Source organism: Plecotus auritus (assembly GCF_963455305.1).
Source record: "Plecotus auritus genome assembly, chromosome: 2".
Taxonomy (NCBI): domain Eukaryota; kingdom Metazoa; phylum Chordata; class Mammalia; order Chiroptera; family Vespertilionidae; genus Plecotus; species Plecotus auritus.
This window is the reverse complement of record NC_137771.1, coordinates 105,221,291-105,243,544: the sequence shown is the minus strand read 5'-3', so window position 1 is coordinate 105,243,544 and position 22,254 is coordinate 105,221,291. Positions and strand designations below refer to the sequence as shown.

At 40.9% G+C, this 22,254-nt stretch overlaps 1 protein-coding gene and 1 pseudogene across 2 annotated transcripts; one reads left to right on the top strand and one right to left on the bottom strand.

Annotated features, from left to right (window-relative positions):
- The first annotated feature begins 6,785 nt into the window (after positions 1 to 6,785).
- On the top strand, positions 6,786 to 14,862 carry LOC308241166 (sulfotransferase 1C4-like; annotated as a pseudogene). The gene is made up of 5 exons: positions 6,786 to 6,797; positions 8,251 to 8,384; positions 8,590 to 8,684; positions 14,194 to 14,375; positions 14,750 to 14,862. The product of its transcript is annotated as a sulfotransferase 1C4-like (transcript).
- A 6,684-nt stretch (positions 14,863 to 21,546) lies between these two features.
- Positions 21,547 to 21,891, bottom strand: LOC308243177 (pancreatic progenitor cell differentiation and proliferation factor-like; the record flags this gene model as incomplete). The annotated part of the gene is made up of 1 exon (XM_080658445.1): positions 21,547 to 21,891. The coding sequence occupies one exon, from the start codon at positions 21,889 to 21,891 to the stop codon at positions 21,547 to 21,549; it is 345 nt and encodes a 114-aa protein (XP_080514571.1).
- Positions 21,892 to 22,254: the final 363 nt, after the last annotated feature.

Here is a 22,254-nt window from a genome sequence, read left to right as displayed (position 1 = left end):
AAAAATTTAAAAAAGAAACACTAAAAAAAAGTGATAGACAAAGATATAAACAAGTGAATGAATATACTATGTTCATGAATTAGTAGAATCAACATCATTAAAATGTCCATACTACCAAAGCAATCTATAGATTCAATGCAATTCCTATTAAAATACCAATGGCATATTTCACAGATCTAGAACAAACACTCCAAAAATTTATATGGAATCAAAAGAGACCCTGAATATCCACAGCAATCTTAAGAAAGAAGAACAAAGTTGGAGGAATCATAGTATCAGATATCAAGTTATACTAAAAAGCCACCATAATCAAAACAGCCTGCTACTGACACAAGACCAGAACAGAGACCCCAGAAATTGACCCAAGCCATTATGCTCAATTAATATTTAACACAGGAAGGAAGAACATACAATGGAGTCAAGGGAGTTCTTCAATAAATGGTATTGGGAATATTGGATAGATAGATGCAAAAAAAAAAATAAAACTAGACCACCAACTTACACCATACACAAAAATAAACTCAAAATGGATAAAGGACTTAAATTTAAGTTGTGAAACCATAAAAATCTTAGAAGAAACCATAGGCAGTAAAATCTCAGACATCTCTTGAAGCAATATGTTTATTGATACATCTCTAAGACAAAGGAAACTAAGGAGAAAATAAGCAAACAGGACTACATCAAAATAAAAAGCTTCTGCACAGCAAAAGAAATTATCAACAAAATGAAAAGCGAGCTCACTGCACAGGAAAACATATTGTCTAATGATACATCCAACAAGGGGTTAGTTTCCAAAATATATAAGGAACTCCTACAACTTAACAAAAGGAAGACAAACAATCCAATTTAAAAATGGGCAAAGGATCTAAATAGACACTTCTAAAGTGGACATACAGAAGGCCAAGAGACATCTCAAAAAATGCTCAAAGTCACTGAACATCAGCAATGCAAATTAAAATGACAATGAGGTATCACCTCACATGGGTCAGAATGGTTATCATCAACAAATGACAAGTGCTGGCGAGGATGTGGAGAAAAGGGAACCCTAGTACACTGCTAGTGGGAATGCAGACTGGTGCAGCCACTGTGGAAAACAGTATAAAGTTTCTCAAAAGATTAAAAATGGAACTTCCATTTGACCCAGTGATCCAACTTCTAGGAACATATCCTAAGAAACCAGAATCACCAATCAGAAAGAATATACGCACCTCTATGTTCATAGCATCACAATTTACAATAACGAAGATATGGAAACAACCCGAATGCCCATCAGCAGATGAGTGGATAAAAAAAGCTGTGGTTCATTTACACAATGGAATACTATGCAGCTGTAAAAAAAGAAAGAATTCTTATCTTTGCAACAGCATGGATGGACCTGGAGGCTATTATACTAAGCAAAATAAGCCAATCCAAGAAAGATAAGTATCACATGATCTCATTCATATGTGGAATCTAATGAACAAAATTAATTGATGAACAAAATAGATCCTGAGACATAGATGAATGTAATAGACTGATGAATTTCAGAGGGAAGATTGGGGTGGGGAGGTGGTTAGGGAGCAATTAACTGGGGAACTTATATGCATACTAGAAGCCCGGTGCACGAAATTCATGCCCTGGGGGGGGGTGTCCCTCAGCTCAGCCTGTACCCTCTCCAATCCTCAGGGGATGTCCAACTGCCAGTTTAGGCCGGATCCCACAGAAGCTGCTGGCTCCTAACCACTCGCCTGCCTGCCAGCCTGATCGCCCCCTAACCATTCCCCTGCTGGCCTGACTGATCCCTAACTGCTCCCCTGCCGGCCCGATCGCCCACAACTTCCCTCCCCTGCCAGCCATCTTGTGGCAGCCATCTTGTGATGACATGAGGGCACGAGGGCCACCTAGGCTTTTATTAGTATAGATATGCATAGTCCATGGACACAGACAATAGAGTGTTGAAGGCCTGGGAAGGGCAGGTGTGGAGTAGAGTGGGTCAATGGAAAAAAAAAAAACACAAAGGGAAAATCTGTAATATTTTCAACAATAAAGATACATTTTTTAAAAATAAAAGAAAAATCATATACTATATTATTTCACTCATAAGTGATATGCATATTTTTAATGAAAACCAAAAGTAAATAAACAAACAAACAAGTAAACAAACTCATAGAGGTAGACAACAGATCAGACTTTTGGTGTTGAGTACAATGTAGTATAAACAGATGTCGAATTATATAATGTTGCACAACTGAAACCTATATAGTGTAATAAACCAATGTTACCTCAATTAAAAAAACACAACTAAATTTGAATAGCTACTCTAAAGGAAGGGAAAGTGCTACAAGCAAGGAAATTGGGGACCTTCTTCATGTGACATTGAAGTTCAAGGAAGCTCTCTTCAGAAAGGGGACATTTAAGGAAGACATTAAAGAAGACTTGAAGGAAGCCAAAGAACTTAACAAGAACCAGACATACAAGAGCCAAAGAGAATACCAGGAAAAGCAACACTGGAGTGAGCCTGGTGCTTGCCAGGATAGACAAAGGCCTTTTGGACTGCAGCCCTCTGAGAGGCAACAAGTGTGGCTTAACTTGGGGTACAGGCAGAGGCCTCTATATGAAGGCCCTCATGGGATCTTATAAAGGTTTGGGTGGAAAGGGATTTATGCAAATTCATGACTACTGGGAACAGAATGGATTCTGTGAAAGCCACTGAGGGTTGCTGGGGGCAAGAGAGGTGTTCCAACAGCAATGTCTGACACCAACCAGGTGTTCTAATTCAATTCAATTCTGACACTGACCACATGAAGTTAGTGCAGACCCCACAAGTTAAGGACAAAATCTTTCACAGACTGCCCCACTTCAGATGCCAGCCACAAGTCTCAGGATCATCTGCACTTATGACCAACAAGCTATAAATTTAAGGATTCCCGTAATCCCCTTAGGTTTAATAATTCACTAGAATTATTCACAGAACTCACTGAAAGCACTCTACTTACAATTACAATTTTATCATAAAGGATAGGATCAGGAGCAGTCAAATGGAAGAGGTGCATAGTTCAAGGTCTTGGAGGAGAGGGACAGAGAGCTTCCATGCCCTTTTCTTGTGGAATCTGGGCATGTCACCCTCCAAGAACATCACGTGTTCACCAACCACTGATGCTTCTGTGTCCAGAGTTTTACTGGGGTCTTATCATGTTATTGGCCACATGACTGAGCTCAGTCTCTACCCCCGCTCCCTTCCCTGGAGGTTGGGGATGGGACTGAAAATTCCAACCCTCTAATCATGTGCTGGATATTTCGGGTGTGGCCAGCCCCTACTCTGAAGCTCTCTAGGGCCTCCAGGAGAGTCACCTCATTAGCATTATACTTAGGTATGGTTGAAAGGGACTCATGAATAACCAAAGACACTCTGATAACAGGAACTTCCAAAGGTTTTGAAACTCTCCGCCAGGAATCAGACAGATATATTCTTTATTATATCACAAGAAGAGACAGAAAAATTGAGTGGGTGACCTTATAATAGCAGTTAAAAACTAAAAAGAGTTTGGCCTATTTATAGATAGTCAGCAAAGAAGAGTTTGTGGTTGAACCAGGAGGAAAAAAACTCAGACAGAAGCCAGGATGTTCCAAGGAAAGGAGCAAGCAGCATAAATAAGCCCCAAGGCTTTTAAGGAAACAAGTCTTACAGGAGACTCGGCATAAGTCTGGGAAGTGAACTGCAAGAAAGAAGAAGCAAATGGGTGTGTGTCCTAACACAACCACCATCTTCTGCAACTCCAGAGTTTTTGCAAACATTTTGCTTTTGAGACATACATGTTTTAATAGCTATGAAGAGACTCCTATTGATACTAATATTAAATGGTCTGCAAAAGGAAGGAAACCTTCTCTGATAGACCATTATTTGTTTTACTCTTAAAAAATAACAAAACTGACCCTTTTGGAAATTTATGCTGGGAGATTAAAATCTAGGACCGCATTATTAACAGTCCACAGAAATTTCCCTTCAACCTTTAAGGGAAGTTAGTCTATGTTGCAATCTGAAATTCCACTGGCAAATTCTCTCCAACTTTTCATTTAGCTTAAAATTCCCAGAAGAAACAACAAATGAAAGTATCTGAGAGTTATATTATGAACACAAAGATACGACATATGAACCACTGGGCACAGAGTGATATGGCTAAGGCTGAAACTACACAAAAAATATGTTGTATCGCAAATTGGTGAGCTGGACAAGATGCCTAATGAGCCAATTAGTTAGGAGTCATCTTTATTGTGCACTGGTTTAGAGCAGATTACCTCTGTCAAATTCTGAACAACACAGGAGGGAGTATTTCCTTTTTATATACTTCTAGTTCTTTGTGTAAGACAGCTTGTAACCTTGAATACATATTATATCTAATCAAACACCTGTAATATCTATACAGACAGCTTGTAACTTTGAGTACATATTATATCTAATCAAACACCTGTAACCTTGGATGAACAAACACTTGGCAGAATATGTGAATTAATATAGTGTATCAGCCCCTTTAGATGGCTAGCTTGCAAGGTCAGACAGTTAAGTTTATCTTTTCTATTCAAGCAAAAAACAAAGTTATTTTACAGTCTAAAAATAACAGAGTTGACCTACAGAATAAGAGACTAAGAATAACAGAGTAGTTCAAACAGCAGTTTCAAACAGCAGTTTTTCCAAAGGAGGGACCACTATGCTTCAGTTACACTGACACAGAGAAGCAGGACTGAGCACAAATGCAGGCCGGCTTGGGAAGGCCGGGCCTTACGTCACAGTCTGGCGGGGAACAGCTGGGGGGAACCTGCGCACAGAGCCCTAAACAACAGTCCCGCCCCGGACTTCAGGCCAGCAGGCCTTGGCGCTTTCCCTGGATTTGCAGCCCTCTCCTGGCTGCCCTAGGCAGGGCTTGTGGTCAGAGTTTGCACTGTCTGTATTATATCAGGAACGCAATGACTGAACGCAAACATTTTATCTGGAATAGTACTCTGATTTCTGACATTAATGACCTTAAACAAACTGAAAGATTTAAATTTTGATGGAACAGAGCATCTAATTGTCAACTATGTGAAGGGAATTCTTCAACCCACACCCACCTATGACATCTGGGATCAGACCTGGCACTTCCATGCGGAGCCTGATGATCTACTTATTTCTACCTATCCTACAGTAGGCAGGGGGAAGGGGACCTGGGAGGTGAAGAGTTAGGGAGGAAAGTGGGAAAATGCATTAATAATGAAATAAAATTGATTTGCGTTTGAGTGGAAAACTACTTGCTGGGCAGAGTGATATGGCTAAGGCTGAAACTACACAAAAAATATTAAAATGACTTACAATTTTTAAGCATTTAATTCTTCCTGTGATGTGTATTATTATTTTACTTCCCCAGAAGAGAGTGAATAAAATAGCCAAGATCAAAGGAGCAGGCCTTGTTGATTTATTTATTCCCAATGCAGACCTTTATTGTAGCTGTTGTAAAAAGCTGCTTTGTGTGAGTATGAGAGTGAACCAGCAATTTTTCTGTCAAAGAAAAGAGCTCGCTGCCATCTTAGGCTCCGCCTTACCCCTCCCCTTCCTCTGAATTAGCCAATTGCACAATAATGTGAACCTGAGGTCTGAGCTCTGAGCTCTGACCAATCAAGGCAGAGTCAGAATGAGGGGCAGGGCAGACGGTGATATTCAGCCAGCAACGGCACCATTCTGCAGAAGTAAATTTGCCTTGCCAATCCAGTTTCAAATATTTGTCTCATTTCCATGACACCACTGATGAGCATTTCTAACTTGAGTGAGCTAGAAAAGGGATCTCTAGGCTGATTTGGAGAATAATTAGGGAAGCTGTGGTTTTGCAAGGCTGATTTCACCTCAACAGCCCACAGAAGCCCTCAAAAGTCTTCAGTTCAGGGTCAGAGAACTATTTTTTCTTAAAAAAATGCAGCTAAATCAATAGGATAACAACCCAAATTAATGGATTAAATGAACTGTGTATTTATCCATATAAAGTCTACTTCATATTGTAGTCTTTCATAAAAAATCGTATTATAAAACAAGATATAAAGAATTATGTTTTCTGAATTTCATTATAAACCTAGCTTCAAAATTCACATAGATGTTCTAACAAGTTTTTGATCATCTTTTAGGGAATCCTATCTATTAAAGAGGAAATATGCTAATTGACTCTCATGCTGTCACAAAGATGGAAGCACCCACAACCAATAAGGAGGGAATATGCTAATTGACTGCCATGCCCTCAAAGATGGTGGTGCCCACAGCCACTGGGGCAGCAGGTGCGTGGCAAGGTGGGGCCCACCCCCAGGCGGGCCTGGCCGCTCCACACATCTGCCTCCAGAGTCCCCCAGTCCCCTCAGGCCCCCAGCCACCAAGGGCCGGCCCAAGGTGCAGGCAAGCCTTGAGGCTCAGGTAACCAGGGCTGGCCGAGGCTTGCGCTGCTGGCAGTGGCAGCAGCAGAGGTGTGATGGGGTGTCACCTTCCCCTGATCGCCGGGTCACCTCCTGCCCCTGAGGGCTCCCAGACTGTGAGAGGGGGCAGGCCGGGCTGAGGGATGCCCCCTTCAGTGCATGAATTTTCATGCACCAGGCCTCTAGTCCTATATAATAAAAGGCTAATATGCAAATTGTCCCCATGAGCGGGAGTTCGACTGACTGAGAGTTAGATGTGCACTGACCACCAGGGGGTGGAGCGGAACATGGTGGGCATTGGCAATGTGGCGCTGGCAGCGGGCAGCAGTGGAGGCACTGCTGGCCCTGATGGGCCCCAATGAGAATGGGACCAGGGCAGGATGGTGGAGCAGGTAAGCGGGCAGCGCCAGGTCAAGGCAAGTGAGAGCAGGGGCCCTGATCACCCTGCTATTCTGCCCCAGATTGGTGCTGATCGCCAGCCAGGCCTAGGGACCTTACCTGTGCACAAATTTTGTGCACCAGGCCTCTAGTATAGTATACTAAATGTCTCTACATCTTCATCTTCCATGCAGAATAAGGAACAACATAGACTTGGAAGATAGTGGACTTAATACAAAATGAAGGTGATGTTGACAAAAGTCAAGAAGCACCTACTCATGGGCAATTTCCTTTCATTGAATGGATAATCCTGTCCATAGGTTCTGATGAGTATGGCATAACCTCACTTGATTGTACTCCTAAATATATACTTAGAATGTTTACTATCAAATAGCACTCTCAAAATTCTAGGCATTCAAACAATTATTGATGGATTTTATGACTTTGTCTTTAAAAAAAGAACAACTACTGTATATCTTGCGATTTCTGTACTCCAGACATTTTCTAATGGAATTACTGTTTATACAAAATTAAGTTAAATTTTGATTCTCCAATTAGAAATTACTTTTACTCCACAAGGATGAGCCTAAGTAATTTCATGGGCAAAAAAATTGAATTTTTTAGGTTTTTATTTATTTGGTTTGTTGTCTTTTATGGTTAGAAATTGTTCAAGCCAAAAAATTAATTCATAGTTTAGACATATTCTCTCAGTTCAGAACTCCAGGCAGTTACAATGCTCTTACACCTGCCTTAAATTGTTCAATTGTTTCTAAGGTAGTAATAATGAAAGCAGCAGTATTTCAAAGCTGAAAGATCAGTCAGAAGCTGAAAACCAGGTATTACAGGGTTTATTAAAAGAAAGAGACCTGCCGGGCTGTCTCACAAGGGGAGAGCAGCAACCCGTGCAGAGGTGAGCACTCCTTTTGAGGGGAGGAATGGGAAGGAATGGGGGCTTAGGGTACTTGGTGTGCGCTGATTGGTGGCTTAATGTATGGTCCATATAAGGTACATAGTTAGGCACTCAGGTATTTCCGGGCTGCAGGTTACGTCATACTCGGCCCACCAGTTGGGGGAAGGGAGGATCTATCAGAAGCAAACAGAGAAAAATAGTGGGAAGTGATTTAAAAAAATCAATTTTACAGGTTTGGAACAAGCTAACGCATGCCCTCACCAGGGACCCTAAAAACACATCTTCCCATCCACTTGCTGCAAAAGGAATTGAGTTATACTCTGGTCTTCAATCTATTTCTTCTTAAAACACTTCACTTATTATTAAAGAAAAAATAGTTCACCTCTTCACAATAATTGCTGCATTTCTGATATGAATCCTTTCATCTCCCACAAACACCAACATCACAAGAATGCAGCATCAGAAAGATTCACCTATACAAAATGGATCCACCTTAAAATAATTTGTCATGTAGAATGCTAATCTTTTTGTATTTCTTCTCCTCCCACCATTCCCAGATAATCTGTGTAGCAGGAAATCTCAAGGACAATATGATGTCTTATTACCATTTCCAAAGGATGAATAAAGCACTTCCTGCCCCAGGAACCTATTCTCAGAAGACTATTCTGAGAATTTTCTGACTGGGGAAGTTATGAAAATTCAGCTTTGAATCCTTCCTTTATCAAAACCCTCAAACACTATAAAAAGAAAGAATCGTTTTCTTAGTACAGCATGGAATCTGCCTTCTTTAATGTGAAGGAATCATCAATGTGACATTCGGGAATTATCCTTTCAATGGAATATTTGCTGGTTGAGCTTCTGTGACTCCTTGTCCTGTGTTACATCCTGTATTGCAGTGTACAGGGTTTCTTGGTATGACCACGCAAAAGGATGGTGGAAAGCCATAGACCAACACCGCATTCGCTACTTCTTCTATGAAGACAGTGAGGAGCAGTGATGTTTAATGTGTTCCTATTTTGTTACTGGAGAATAAAATTTCCCCATCACTGTGGAAGTGGAGTTAGGTTCTTGGAGCACCACTGAAATAAGAATTTTCAGAAGATCCTACAGGAAAATGAGGTGTGGCTTTATTTGCATGAAGTTACATTCCTCAGTTTCCAATGTGCCTTAAGCCAGTCCTGAAAGAGGTACAGCTGGGGTTCCAGCAAAGCCAAAAGCAAGGCCAGTGTCCAGAGCTTCCGTTCCATGTTGCAGCTGCAGTCGGGTGTAGTTCAGCATCCAAACTAATTAAAGTCAATTAGTCCATTGTGTGGTTTCTACATGGCCATGGGCTATGTAAGCACAGGGGAGCACACCCCTGACACAGAAGAGCCAGGAACCTGGCATGCAGAGAGAGAGAGGAGAGTGCTTCTTTGTCTACAAGTTTAAATATTCAGGTTTCATATCCTTGCAGTGGCCATGCCCATTCCCGTCACTGATTTGGTCCCAGGTGTGACTAGCAGACAGGTAGGCACCTTCCCATGTCACTCAGACCGTACTGGACATGCATATAAACTGCCTTTGTCCAGTCACTTCCCCTGTCGATCAGCTGGGAACACATTTGAAGAATGTTAAATGCAGCTTTTTTAGCAAAGCTGTATAAATAATATGCCTATATTATCTAGTCTTCCCTTTCCTCCTTTCCTGTTAATAATAACCAGGTTGTTACAATGGCATCAATTTGAACATAAAACGTAGTGTATAGGCCGACCAGGGACTCACAGATTGAAACAGGGAACCGAAAATTGCTGTATTTCATTGGCTATAGCTGTCCATGTATCAAAATGTATACGGGATCATGAGTTCATGTATCACATAGTCTCACCTGCAACTTCATGGTGCTCTGTAACCTTTTCATTACAGGCATATTTATTTTAAAATTCTGTTTAGGAGGGAAAATTTTTTATAACACATTTTTTTTTCATTAGTACTTGAGGAACATCAATTTTGAGAAACAGTTAAGAAATTATGGCATTTTGGGAAAATAATAATGATTTAGAATCAGAATTATTGAATTAAAATTCTGGCTTTATTGCCAGATATAAAATATCAAGAGTGAAAAACAGAATCACTTTTCTATAATATAATCTATAATAATAAAAGCAAAATATGCTAATTAGACAGGACATCCTTCCAGATGACATTCCGGAAGAAGCGGGGCTGCAAGGGAAGCCTGGGTCCCAGATGCCAGAGGGAAGCCAATGCCAGCAGCTGGAGGAAGGAAGGCCTATTCTTGCATAAATTTCGTGCATCAGGCCTCTAGTTGATATATAATATTGTATTAGTTTCAGGTATACAACATGATGATTTGACATTTGTATATACTGTAAAATGATCACAACAGTAAGTCTACTTAACATCTGTCACCACACATAGTTATAATTATTTTCTGTGATTAGAACTTTTAAGATCTACTCTCTTAGCAACTTTCAAATATGCAATACAGTTTCATTAACTATGCACATTACATCCCCAGGACTTATTGATTTTATAACTGGAAGTTTGTACCTTTTGAATTCCTTCACCCATTTCACACAGCCCTCTACCCCCTACCTCCTGCAACTCCCAATCTATTCCCTGTGTCTATGAATTTTTCTTTTGTTTTGTTTTATTTTAGATTGCACCCTATGATTTTTTTAAAACAGACCAGTCATTACATTTCTAGTATTCTCAGAACCATGATTAAAGAACTGTCAGGACAACCTACACAGTTATCAATATAAAATCCCTCCTTCTTTGTGTTTACTTGATACAAAAGTGTTGAGACACCACAGAGGTCATCAAAAAACAGGAAAGTGGACAGAGAAACCAAGATGGCGGCATAGGTAAACACCTAAACTACTGCCTCGCACAACAATATCAAAACTACAACTAAAAGACAAAACAGACACCATCCAGAACCACAGGAAAGCTGGCTGAGTGGAAATTCTACAACTAGAAGAAAAGAGGAAAGCACATTGAGACTCAGAGGAGCTGCAAAAGGCTGAGGTACGAAGATTCGCACGCAGAGAGGATGGGCGGCTGTGTGCATGGGCGGGTGAGTGCATGGCTGGCTTTCTAAAGCGGGAGGGAGAAGGAAGCTCTCAACTGCACTGAACTCCAGTCTCGGGTGAGACCCTGGGAAACCAGACTCATTCGGGGGGAATCTGGACTGTCAGGAAAAGAGAAAGCACACTGAGACTCAGGAACTGCGGAAGGCGGAGGTCCAGAGGCGTGCGTGTGCAGAGAGGACTGACTGCTGAATGCATGGGAGGCTGAGTGCGCGGCTGGCTTTCTAAAGTGGGAGGGAGACAAAAGCTCCTGACTGCGCTGAACTCCAGTTCCGGGCAATTTTCTGGGAACCCTGACTCATTTGGGGAGAAACTGGACTGTCTGGCAGTGGGCGAAACTCGAGGGCGGCTTTCTCTCAGAGGTGCTTGCAGCGATTACTGAGGGACACTGAGACCCAGGAGCCTCATAGGGCATGGCTGACGGGAAACCAAGGCTGTCTGCTCTGCCCTGAGACTCCACCCCATCCAAGCTGAGCACAGAAGCTTTTGCAATTTTGCAAGTCTTGTCTCATAAGAGTGTCTCCAGCACAGAAGTTCTCCCAGCATAGACACAGCTGATCCTCAGAGCCATTTGGCCTAGAGGTCAATTCCTCCCAGTGATACCAACAACAATCAAGACTTAACTACAACAAGGCTGAGCACACAGTCCACAAAGGGGTGCACCAAGAGTGTCCACCTCAGGTAACTGGGGAGGCTGCGCCACTGTGCCCTAGAGGACACCTACCACACAAAGCTACTCTACCAACTCAGGGAAACAACGAAAATGTGGAGACAAAGAAACAGATCACAAATGAAAGAAATGGAGGAAAACAAATGACTGGATATAGAGTTCAAAACCATAGTTATAAGGTTTTTCAAAAATTTCCTAGAAAAGGCCGATAAATTTAGTGAGACCCTCGAGGATATGAAAAAGGACCAACTAGAAATTAAACATACACTGACTGAAATAAAAAATATTATACAGAGACCCAACAACAGACTAGAGGAACACAAGAATCAAGTCAAAGAGTTGAATTACAAAGAAGCAAAAAACACTCAGCCAGAAAAGCAAAAAGAAAAAATAATCCAAAAATTTGAAGATAATGTAAGGAGCCTCTGGGACAACCTCAAGTGTACCAACATCTGAATTATGGGGGTGCCAGAGAGAACAAGATACTGAAAACCTATTTGAAGAAATAATGACAGAAAACTTCCCCCACCTGGTGAAAGAAATAGACTTACAAGTCCAGGAAGCGCACAGAACCCCAAACAAAAGGAATCCAAAGAGGACCACACCAAGACACATCATAATTAAAATGCCAAGAGCAAAAGACAAAGAGAGAATATTAAAAGCAGCAAGAGAAAAACAGTTAGTTACCTACAAGGGAGCACCCATACGATTGTCAGCTGATTTCTCAACAGAAACTATGCAGGCCAGACGGGAGTGGAAAGAAATATTCAAAGTGATGAATAGCAAGAACCTACAACCAAGATTACTCTACCCAGCAAAGCTATCATTCAGAATTGAAGGTCAGATAAAGAGCTTCACAGATAAGAAAAAGCTAAAGGAGTTCATCACCACCAAGCCAGTATTATATGAAATGCTGAAAGGTATTCTTTAAGAAGAGGAAGAAGAAGAAAAAGGTAAAGATAAAAATTATGAACAACAAATACATGTCTATCAACAAGTGAATCTGAAAATCAAGTGAATAAAAAATCTGATGAACAGAATAAACTGGTGAATATAATACAATCAGGGGCATAGAAAGGGAGTGGACTGACAATTCTTGGGGAGGAATGGGTGTGGGAAGTGCAGGAAGAGACTGGACAAAAAGTGTATGCCTATGGATGAGGACAGTGGGGGGGGAGGTAAGGGCAGAGGGTGGGGTGGGAACCGGGTGGAGGGGAGCTATGGGGGGAAAAAAGAGGAACAATTGTAATAATCTGAACAATAAAGATTTATTAAATTTAAAAAAAAAAAACAAGAAATCATAGAGTAGGCGATTCTCATTGCTCATGTCCTGAGGAAATACCTTTCAGATGCATCTACTATTTGAGTTCAGAGAGTTATTTAATCACAGAACTCCAGATATACTTAATTAGGCAATATTATGGCAGGGAGTTGTATAAGGGAAGAGTTTGCTCTTTTGTGAGGAGATATTACAAATGAGGGTGCTATCACACTCAGAATAGGAAAATTCTATTTGAGTGATGCTTGCTCACCATATGCGTCAAAGAGAGGATATGTCCCTTTTTTATCAGGGTAGACCCTAATGTATGATGAATACCAGGAAGAAACTTTATTAAAACAGGTAGTCTAACCTCAGAGTCCCTAAAACCCCTTTAAATATTTATGTGATCATATTTTGGAATATTCCCTGACTGTAGTCACACAAATTTCACAGTTTTCAGCACTCTTGCTGATTCCTAGCCTGTGTGAGGCCAATTAAATTAAGCACGTTGACATCCAACTTTTTAAGCAGAGCCCACTTTAAAGCAGAAGATACAGTTGTTGGGGTAAACTTTTCCACTTCCCTCTCCCACCACTCCTTCTTGAAATAAGGTACTTTCCATGGCCACATCTTCCCAGGATTTTGTGTCCCTCTGATGAGAAAACAGTGGCTACATTGGTACTGAGTTCCTCTCAGAGACACCTAAACACCTGGACATACTGGGCACTAGAGTTATTAGCTATGGGCACATCTTAGTTGCCTCATGAGTATAAAAAAGTGCTCTCCATCCTTCTGCCACCACAGCAATGTCTGGGAACACTCCTATCAAGGTCAAAAACGTGACAGCCTCCCTTCGGTAAGGTTTTAAATTGCCTGCTTCTATGATTCTGCAATATCTTTGTTCTCATCATTAGTCTATGCACTCTCCTGTTAGGCTTTTTGCTGACCAAGACCCTTCCAATAACTGGCTTGAGGAGGGCATTTGGAAATAAGTCTGGACACATTCTCCACACACTGCATATTATCATACTCAATGGATGCTTCCGTCTTAGAGCAAGAAAATCTTAATAATTCTAATTAATAAAGAGAAAAAATATGTGTCACCATATTAAAATGAGTCATTTCTGGCCCTAGCCAGTTTGATTCAGTGGATAGAGTGTTGGCCTGCAAATCCAATCAAGGGCACATGCCCAGGTTGTGGGCTCCATCCCCATTGGGGAGCATGCAGGAGGCAGGCAATCAATGATTCTCTCTCATCATAATGTTTCTATCTCTCTCTCCCTCTCCCTTCCTCGTTAAATCAATAAAAATATATTTTTTAGAAAATGAGTCATTTCTGAAAAGCTGAGCATTTTTGAGGTATAATTATTTTTAATTTTAATTCATGATATGTTACTTATCACTATTATTATTTCAATTTAATATTGTTTTTAAACTCTTTTACATCAAATCTTCACTTTTCTTTTTACTCTGATTATAGAACCCAAATCATGAAATTCAAAAGCTAGGAGAATTTATTGAAAAATAACCTAGATGATTACATTCTAGATAAAATTGTCCATCACACTTCATTTGATGTTATGAAGCAAAATTCAATGGCAAACTATTTGTCAATTCCTACTGAAATCATAAACCACTCTATTTCTCCATTCATGAGAAAAGGTTTTTATATTTTCTTTTAGTCATAATCTTTAAAGAACTGTCCAGTATTTCAGAGCCTTTGGGGAGATTTCTATGGATAAGAAAAATAAGATCTATAATAAATGATACTGGGGAAAGAAGTGTTTAAGAGACCACAAATTAAATGAAATCAATGTTTAGCCATTAGAAAGTGAGGTTTGGTGTCTAAATCCAACACAATCAGACAAGACTTCCTCTTCCCTTCAGGATGAAAAGGGGACAGGCTAGCAAGAGAAATGCTTTGTCCAATACTGCCCCTCCTGGAGGGCGGAGTGAAAATCATCACACAAAAGCAGGAGAATCAAGAGATACAAATTTTCCTAATAGCTACTGACTGTTCCTCATAACTGTTTCAGGGGGAGTTGGAGACTGTAATAATCACTTTATTGTGGCTCAGAATGACAGATTTGATAAAGACTATCAGAAGAAAATGGTTAATACAAGTCTAACTTTCCACTTTCAATTCTAGTAAGAAAGAAAGTGTTTTTGTTTATTACCCAATTTGTTGGGTAATAATTAATTTATTACCCAGACTACATGATATTGGATTCAGGTTCTCAGCTAGTTGTTTATTATGTTTGCTTTTGTTCACTCTGAAAAGAAAATAACAGAGTTAGCAGAGGTTGGGGGTAAGTTGGAGAGTGGGAACTGAATGGCAATGTCAAGGGATGGAAGTTCAACAAATTACTAGTTACAAACATAATGTTGTTTACATAATGTTGTTTACATACTTAAGTTTACAGATCATGTGCTTGTTAACATATTAAAAATGCTTCAGTACTCACATAAAAATGCACTAAAGTCTTCAGATTGTTGGTTCAAGGTAAGTTTTTTTTTATTATTATTGATTTGAGAGAGAAAAACATCAATTTGTTGTTCCACTTATTTATGTATTCATTGGTTGTTTCTGGTATGTGCCCTGATTGGGGATGGAATCCACAACCTCGGTGTATGGGGACAATGCTATAACCCACTGAGCTACCTGGCCAAGACCAAGCTAAGTTTTAATGCAGCACTAAAATGTGTACACAGTGACTATTTCCAGCAATTGCTTGACAGCCATGTAACTATCAAGTGATTGTTTTCCCATGAAAATCTTACAATTCACTCCAGGGTTCATACTATAACACATTTATCCCCATCTCTCGCCACAACCTATATACTTACTAACTGGACTCTCTTCCACCCCAGGCCAATGCTATAATTCAGTCATGTTTTGACTCCCTTCAATGCTTTCACGATCTTATTTTAATATTTTAGCAATATCTGTCAGTTTTACCTCTATTATGTCTCATTTCTATAGCCACTCTCTGGTTCAGAACCTTTTACCTATTGCCTAAACTATTGTGAGCTTCCTAACTCATTTCTCTGCTCATCACATCTGCCAAGGTTTTTTTCCTACAACAAAATCCTGATTATATTTTTCCTTAGCTCTAACTTTTTCAATGATTCTGAATTTTCACTGCTTGAAAGATATATCCCATGCTTTTTAACCATGAATTCAAAGGCAGCTATAACTATATGATACAGTTGCTTGCATTTTCCAAACCACCTACATACTTCATCAAATTAGCCTACTCATTTACAGGAGTTCTCCAGCCATGACCAGCACGGCTAGAGAGCAAATGAGTCCTGAGTAGGGGTGACTGGGCATTGAGAAAAAGAAAGAGACAGACACAGAGACAGTGGGTAAAGCTGGGATCAGGTAGGATACTATTCTCAGATGGAGAGACAGTGACCCAGAGCTAGTGCAGCACGTTTATTTTATACAACATGATACCAGGAAGTTTTACTAGAGTTTAAGACAAAGGAATTATGTGAAATCATGCTTAAAGATCAAGCTGCAATTCTTCATTCTTGTGGCTTCTCAGAATCGTCAGGCCTGACTGGACCCTGATAATTGCATCTGCCTCTGGCACCTGGCTGAACTTAGATAATTACACCCACCCCCTGGAGCCTGAGCTATAGGTCAAGACTGACAACATTCTTGCCTACTGGCAAGATATGTTTCCAGGACATGGCTTTGCCGATGCCGCTGGACTCAGCCGACAACCCTTGCTCTGGTGCTCTAGCAGGTGTTCTCTACATCTCCCCCTTTTTTATTTTTTAAATGCAGCTTATGGACATCTAATTGGAGCCTTTGGACTTGAGATCGCAGGAGCTTGCTGCTGACTGAAAGAAAGCAGAATAATATTAGTAGTACACAAAGGAATCTTATTAGGTACCAGGTGGTGTGGTTTAACATATTTCATGGATTAAATCCTTTTAAATCATCCAGCAATTCTTTTGCCAGCTTCGCAGGAGATATAATCTCATCATGACTATTCTAAATGGCTTGAACATGTTTGTGTAACTGCACAAGGTCTATACTGATATTATTATGATGCCATATTCCCTATAGGTGCATTTTTGTTTTACTCCAATCCCATAGAGAACTTATAGTGGGCTGAAGTCACACAAATATATGTAAAAGCAGCATGGCATTGCATTGCTGTCTAATCTTGACACTTTCTGATTGATTGCCTAATCCTATTACTACAGCTTCCAAAGCATTTAGCTTTGTTTCTAGCTTTTTGTCTATGTCTTCTTGATCATGAAGTACAGTCGAGGTGTTCTGAGCCAATTCATTAACAAACTTTGCATTCTGGATGTTCTGGGTCAATGCAAGAGATGTAGTCACAGCAGATGCAATAACAGTAACTAGGGTAACAAGACCAAAAATAATAAGTCCCAAAGCATACTTTTCCTGGGATAGCTGATTGTGTAGTTCCTGCAATGCCTGGTGGCCTACATCATGATACCATTTTCCTGTTAGAAGCATAATAAAAGAGGGTTGCTTTAAAATTAGTATATCTTCATTCAGATTATGCCTGGAAACACAGCTGGTAAGGTTACAGTGATGGCATTGGACAGCATAATGGGTGTTTAATCTGGTGATGTTTACATTTCCAGTCACCAATACATATGGGGGCTGGGCACCGACTCGTAAGCCATAGCAAGGGCTCAATGAACAGGATCCTTTAATATCAGCTAAGGAAGAGCTAGTAAAATTAAAAAGTCAAAGGCAGTAGCTAAAAGCCAAAGATCTTTCTGCAAACTTCTTGTTTCCATGGTTAGGGCATTACCCACAAACCCTCCTGGTGACATAGGCTCATAGTGGGGACATTTAGCATCAAGCCTGTGAGACCAATCCAATACATACAAGTTGGAGCCAGAAATATTATGTCTCAATGGCACAGGGTAGGCACAATCTTGCCATTGAGGAAATGATCCCAGATCAATATTGGTGCTATTAGGACAGTAGGAAAGTGGGGTATGCTTATCAGACAGCCATTGGGTGGCCTTAGGAAACCCCAATTTAGTAACTGTCTGAAAATATTTTCCCAAATCCCAGGGACCCACAATGTTAGCAATGCTTGCGCTCCCATAGGATGTATTATTTTCTTGGCCAAGTTGCAAACATCCTGATGTCTCCTTTTTAGATAAACAAATAGGGACCTACCCACTAAAGCCAATATAAGTATCATTACCCTGGAAAAAAAGGAGTTATGTGTTGGTTGGAGCCACCCCCGGCCATATTGGTGTTGTTAGTAAACACTGGTACTTGTTCCTCAGTCCAGGTGGCTGGATTAACCACAGGGGGGCGGTCTGGAACATATATCTAGTAAGTTTCTGCTATAGCCATACCTACCTGGGAGCTGACAAGTGCCAGCATAGTGATAAAAAGAGTGGAGGGGGTTACCTGGACCCCCCTGTCCTTCTACCACTTATTGAGCAGCTTCTTCAGTTGACCCCATATGGGGACACTAGCTTCTTGGGTGGCCTTGGTCACCTGCCCTCTGCTCTTATCCTTCTTCAGGGTTGGTTGCTGAGCTGGTATCTTCACCAGAGATGTGATCTTCAGTTTCTTGAACGGCATGAGCTGTTCTCCTGGGTTCATGGTCATAACACACTGCTCACTCTGGCACCTAGATGCGGTTAGAAGCACCTTCTGGAAAGATACAAACATGGCCTCTTCCCCACATCATTATTGGACCTGGCCCTCTCCACTGTCCTGATTGTAAATCCTTCCATCACATCATACCTGCAGATGCCACAGCACCAGGAGCCTGATGCCTCTCAGCTGCTGTGCAACCCTCATTGTCACAATTTTAAAAATGTAAAGTGTAAAGGGCATGATTTAACTGATTCTGTGGAGTAGGATAATACCCATCTTCCCCTTTTTGTTTTTGTAGCTGAGTCTTCAATGTCCAATTAGCTCTTTCTACAATTGCTTGTCCCGTGGGATTATAGGGAATTCCTGTCTTATGTATTATTTGGTATTGCTTGCAAAACTACTGAAAGGAGAAACTAGTATAAGCAGGCCCATTGTCTGTTTTTATCTCTAGGGGCTGTCCCATGACTGGAAAAGCCACTAGGCAGTGATTAATTGCATGCTTTGCAATTTCCCCTGTTTGGGGAGTAGTGAGAATGAAGCATGAGCATGTGTCCACAGAGATATAGATCCACCGAAATCTGCCAAAGTCAGGTATCAGTGACATCCATCTGCCAGATTTGATTAGGTTTAAGTCCTCGGGGATTTGCCCCTAATGCTGGCACAGGGAGGTGAATAATACACTGGGGGCATTACTTAATGATTTGGCGAGCCTGCTCTTGGGAAATATGAAATTACTTGGGCAAAGCAGAGGCATTTTGATGATGCAGGGCATGCGAGGCCCGTGTCATTTAATTAATTTCCTTTTAACATTTCTTTCTACAAACTTTCTATAACTTCCTCAGACATTCTTACAACTTTCAGAAAAATTCTTACAACTTTCAGAAATAACCACCTTTAGAAACCACCTTCTTTTTCCTTCAAAATGCATAACCATGCCTCAGACCTTCCATTAAGTATTTCTACTTTAATATTCTTTCTTTCTGACATACCTTCAGCAACTTGTACAGACCTTTTCTTTCTTTTTTCTTTAAAATGCATGTCCATGCCTATGCCTTCTATTGTCAATTCTTAGGTACCTTAATTTTCCAATGATTACCAAAAAGTAAACAGCCAGCATTTCTTAGATTAACATTTATGAACACACTTTAAGCACACTCTTACTTTCAAGAAATTATACATTCAACAAAGTATAAAAGACTTTGTGATAAAAACTAAGAGCAGGCAAATTAAAACTTGTCTAGCAATTAATGTTTTAGCATTTTATGTTATTTTAAAATATTTAGATGTTTATCATTTAACCCAGCAATGCTCCAAAGTCTTTAAGTTACCGGAGACTTTGGAAAGTTATGTATAGGCATTTGAGGCTGGAGAAAAGGCAGAGGTAGGAGGGAGCAGGCCTAGCAGCCTGTTCTCAGCCTTTAGCAGTTTGGATTTAAAATGCCACATTTTTCCTTAGAGATAACATCTAAGATTACTGCTGTGGCTTCTCTATTTTTACAGGGAAAAGGGCAACTGGCCCCTTCCTCCAACAGAGAGCACAGTCCGTCTCCTCTTGAGTGACTGGACTTTTATTTTTAACATATTTATAATTATTACTGAAAAGTTTTATCACAAATTCTTCATTTTAGTTAAATCTATTTATTATATCTTAACAACTTTGAGATTTTAAAGCCAATTATTACCTAAAGCTTTTTCTTAACCATGATTGCTCTTTCTGTTCAAAAAAAGGACATGCTAATCTGGCTGGGAGTCATATGCCCCTGGGACCCAGGAGCCAACCTTGAAATGCAGTCTATCCTTATTCAAGAACCACCCATTATCATGGAACTATTAATCTTATTGTCCAACCTAGCCTGTGTAGCTTATTTCCATATGTAATTTCAAGTATATTGTATTGGTCTAATTTAGTTCAAAAATATTTCTTTTTGGGAGAGAGTAGATCTTTGTGTCACCTTAGGGCCCTTGAGATGTCACAAAGCTCTCTTAGTTAAATTCTTGAAATACCACATTCAAAAAAGCTGTCAAATATACCTAATTTAAAGATTATTAAAACTTAAAGTGCTTTTGCCCTTACTGGTTTGGCTCAGTGGATAGAGCGTCGGCCTGTGAACTGAAGAGACCCGGGTTTGATTCCGGTCAAGGGTATGTACCTTGGTTGTGGGCACATCCCCAGTGGGGAGTGTGCAGGAGGCAGCTGATCGATGTTTCTCTCTCATCGATGTTTCTAGCTCTCTATCCCTCTCCCTTCCTCTCTGTAAAAAAAAAAAAAAAAAAAAAAAAAATTATATATATATATATATATATATATATATATATTAAAAAAAATTAAAGTGGTTTTAATATTAAAGATTTGGTCTTGACCACAGAATTAATTATTTTTAATTTGGCCATTAAATTTTTATATTTTAGTAATGCCACAGAAGAACAGAATATACTTTGAATTGTAGAGAAAACATTGGGGGACACGCCTACCACTTGCCTTTTCCCATGCTTTGGGTCCCCAGGGCTGGCCTGCATGGGTTTGTGACATCACAGGCAGGCTTGGAATTAGCTGGCTTTTGTTTAAACTTCCCTGGGTTGCAATTTTCATAAATTTTACACTTTCAAATTAATCTTAGAATCTTAAAATTTTAACACCACACAGTAAAATCATAAATCAGGGAAAAGCAAATTAAAGTCCCTAAAAGTTAGAAAGCCAAAATTGCATTATAGACATGCAGACAGAAATTTTACTAGCTAAGGGTTTCTGGGGGCCTGGGAGGGAGAGAATGAAGAATTCTTGGCAGCTGCTGGGAAATTCTTTCAATCCCTTCCTACACAGCTTAGCCCACCATAAGTAGCTTGAGCCTCCAGCAAAGTAAAATATGAACTCACTTTTTTGCATCCAGCTGTAAAGGCTGGGCGGCTGTGAGCAAAACCTTTCTCTCTCTCTTTTTTTTTTTTTTTTGCTGGCTGCTTCTCATTTATTTTCCACTTGGTGCAAGGCACATGGTTATGGGGTGTTAGGCAGGCTTGCGTGTGGCTCGGGTAGTAAAGAGTGGGGCTCTCTCAACTTACTTTTTGGTGTTTTGCTGTTTTGCTATAAAAGAACCCAACTGCGTATTCTTGTTGCAGCCGGCCTAGTCTACAAGAGGTGGGGTGAGGAGAGGGAAGAGGATGGGGGGGCAGGGAGAGGCTCAAAGAGCCTAGCGCCTCTGGAAGTCTGGTGGTGGCCACTCAGGATGGGGGCCCAGCATTGGCTTTGCCAGGCTGGCCACCAGGCTGCTTCCTTGTGTCTTCCCAAGCCAGGTCACAGGTGATCACACTGCTGGTGGCCTGGGGAGATTCCGAGTGCTCTGGGGACTCCAACACTGTGGCCATGAATGGGAGAGTGGACTTCCCAAAAAAGAAGCTTGCCCACCAGCAACCTGGGTTGGCTTTGGGGAGACCCGGGTGGTGGGGGATGGCTTTCCCAGGGTACTCTGCACTTCCACAGGAGCTGTTACTGGAAGTGGAACCCAGGAGGCGCCGGTAGTAGTCGTGGGTGGCCACGAGTGAGCTGCTGGAGGGGATGGCTGCCATGCTCTTGCTTGTGGACTGGTGGAAACCTCGGCAGCGACCCCTCACGGACCTCGGCGCACGATCACGGTGGCGGGAACGGGGGCGCTAGGCCAGGGAGCCCATTTGCAGAGAAGACGACGGGAGGCCACACCACCACCGAGATGTGCACACTAATCAAAACCTTTCTCATTATCTGAGTCACCCTGCTCACGGTAATGCTTGTCCCACTTCACCTCAAACTCTAGCTCCTGCTCATAATTAGAAGGTAAAACTTTATCAGACAGGCTCTTGACTGTGGTCACAGGAGTGATGTGTGGAAGAGGAAGTGGCACAGAGGGGGAAGGTGGTGTTTTTAGAGATTCACACCCCTCTACTGTAGGCTGT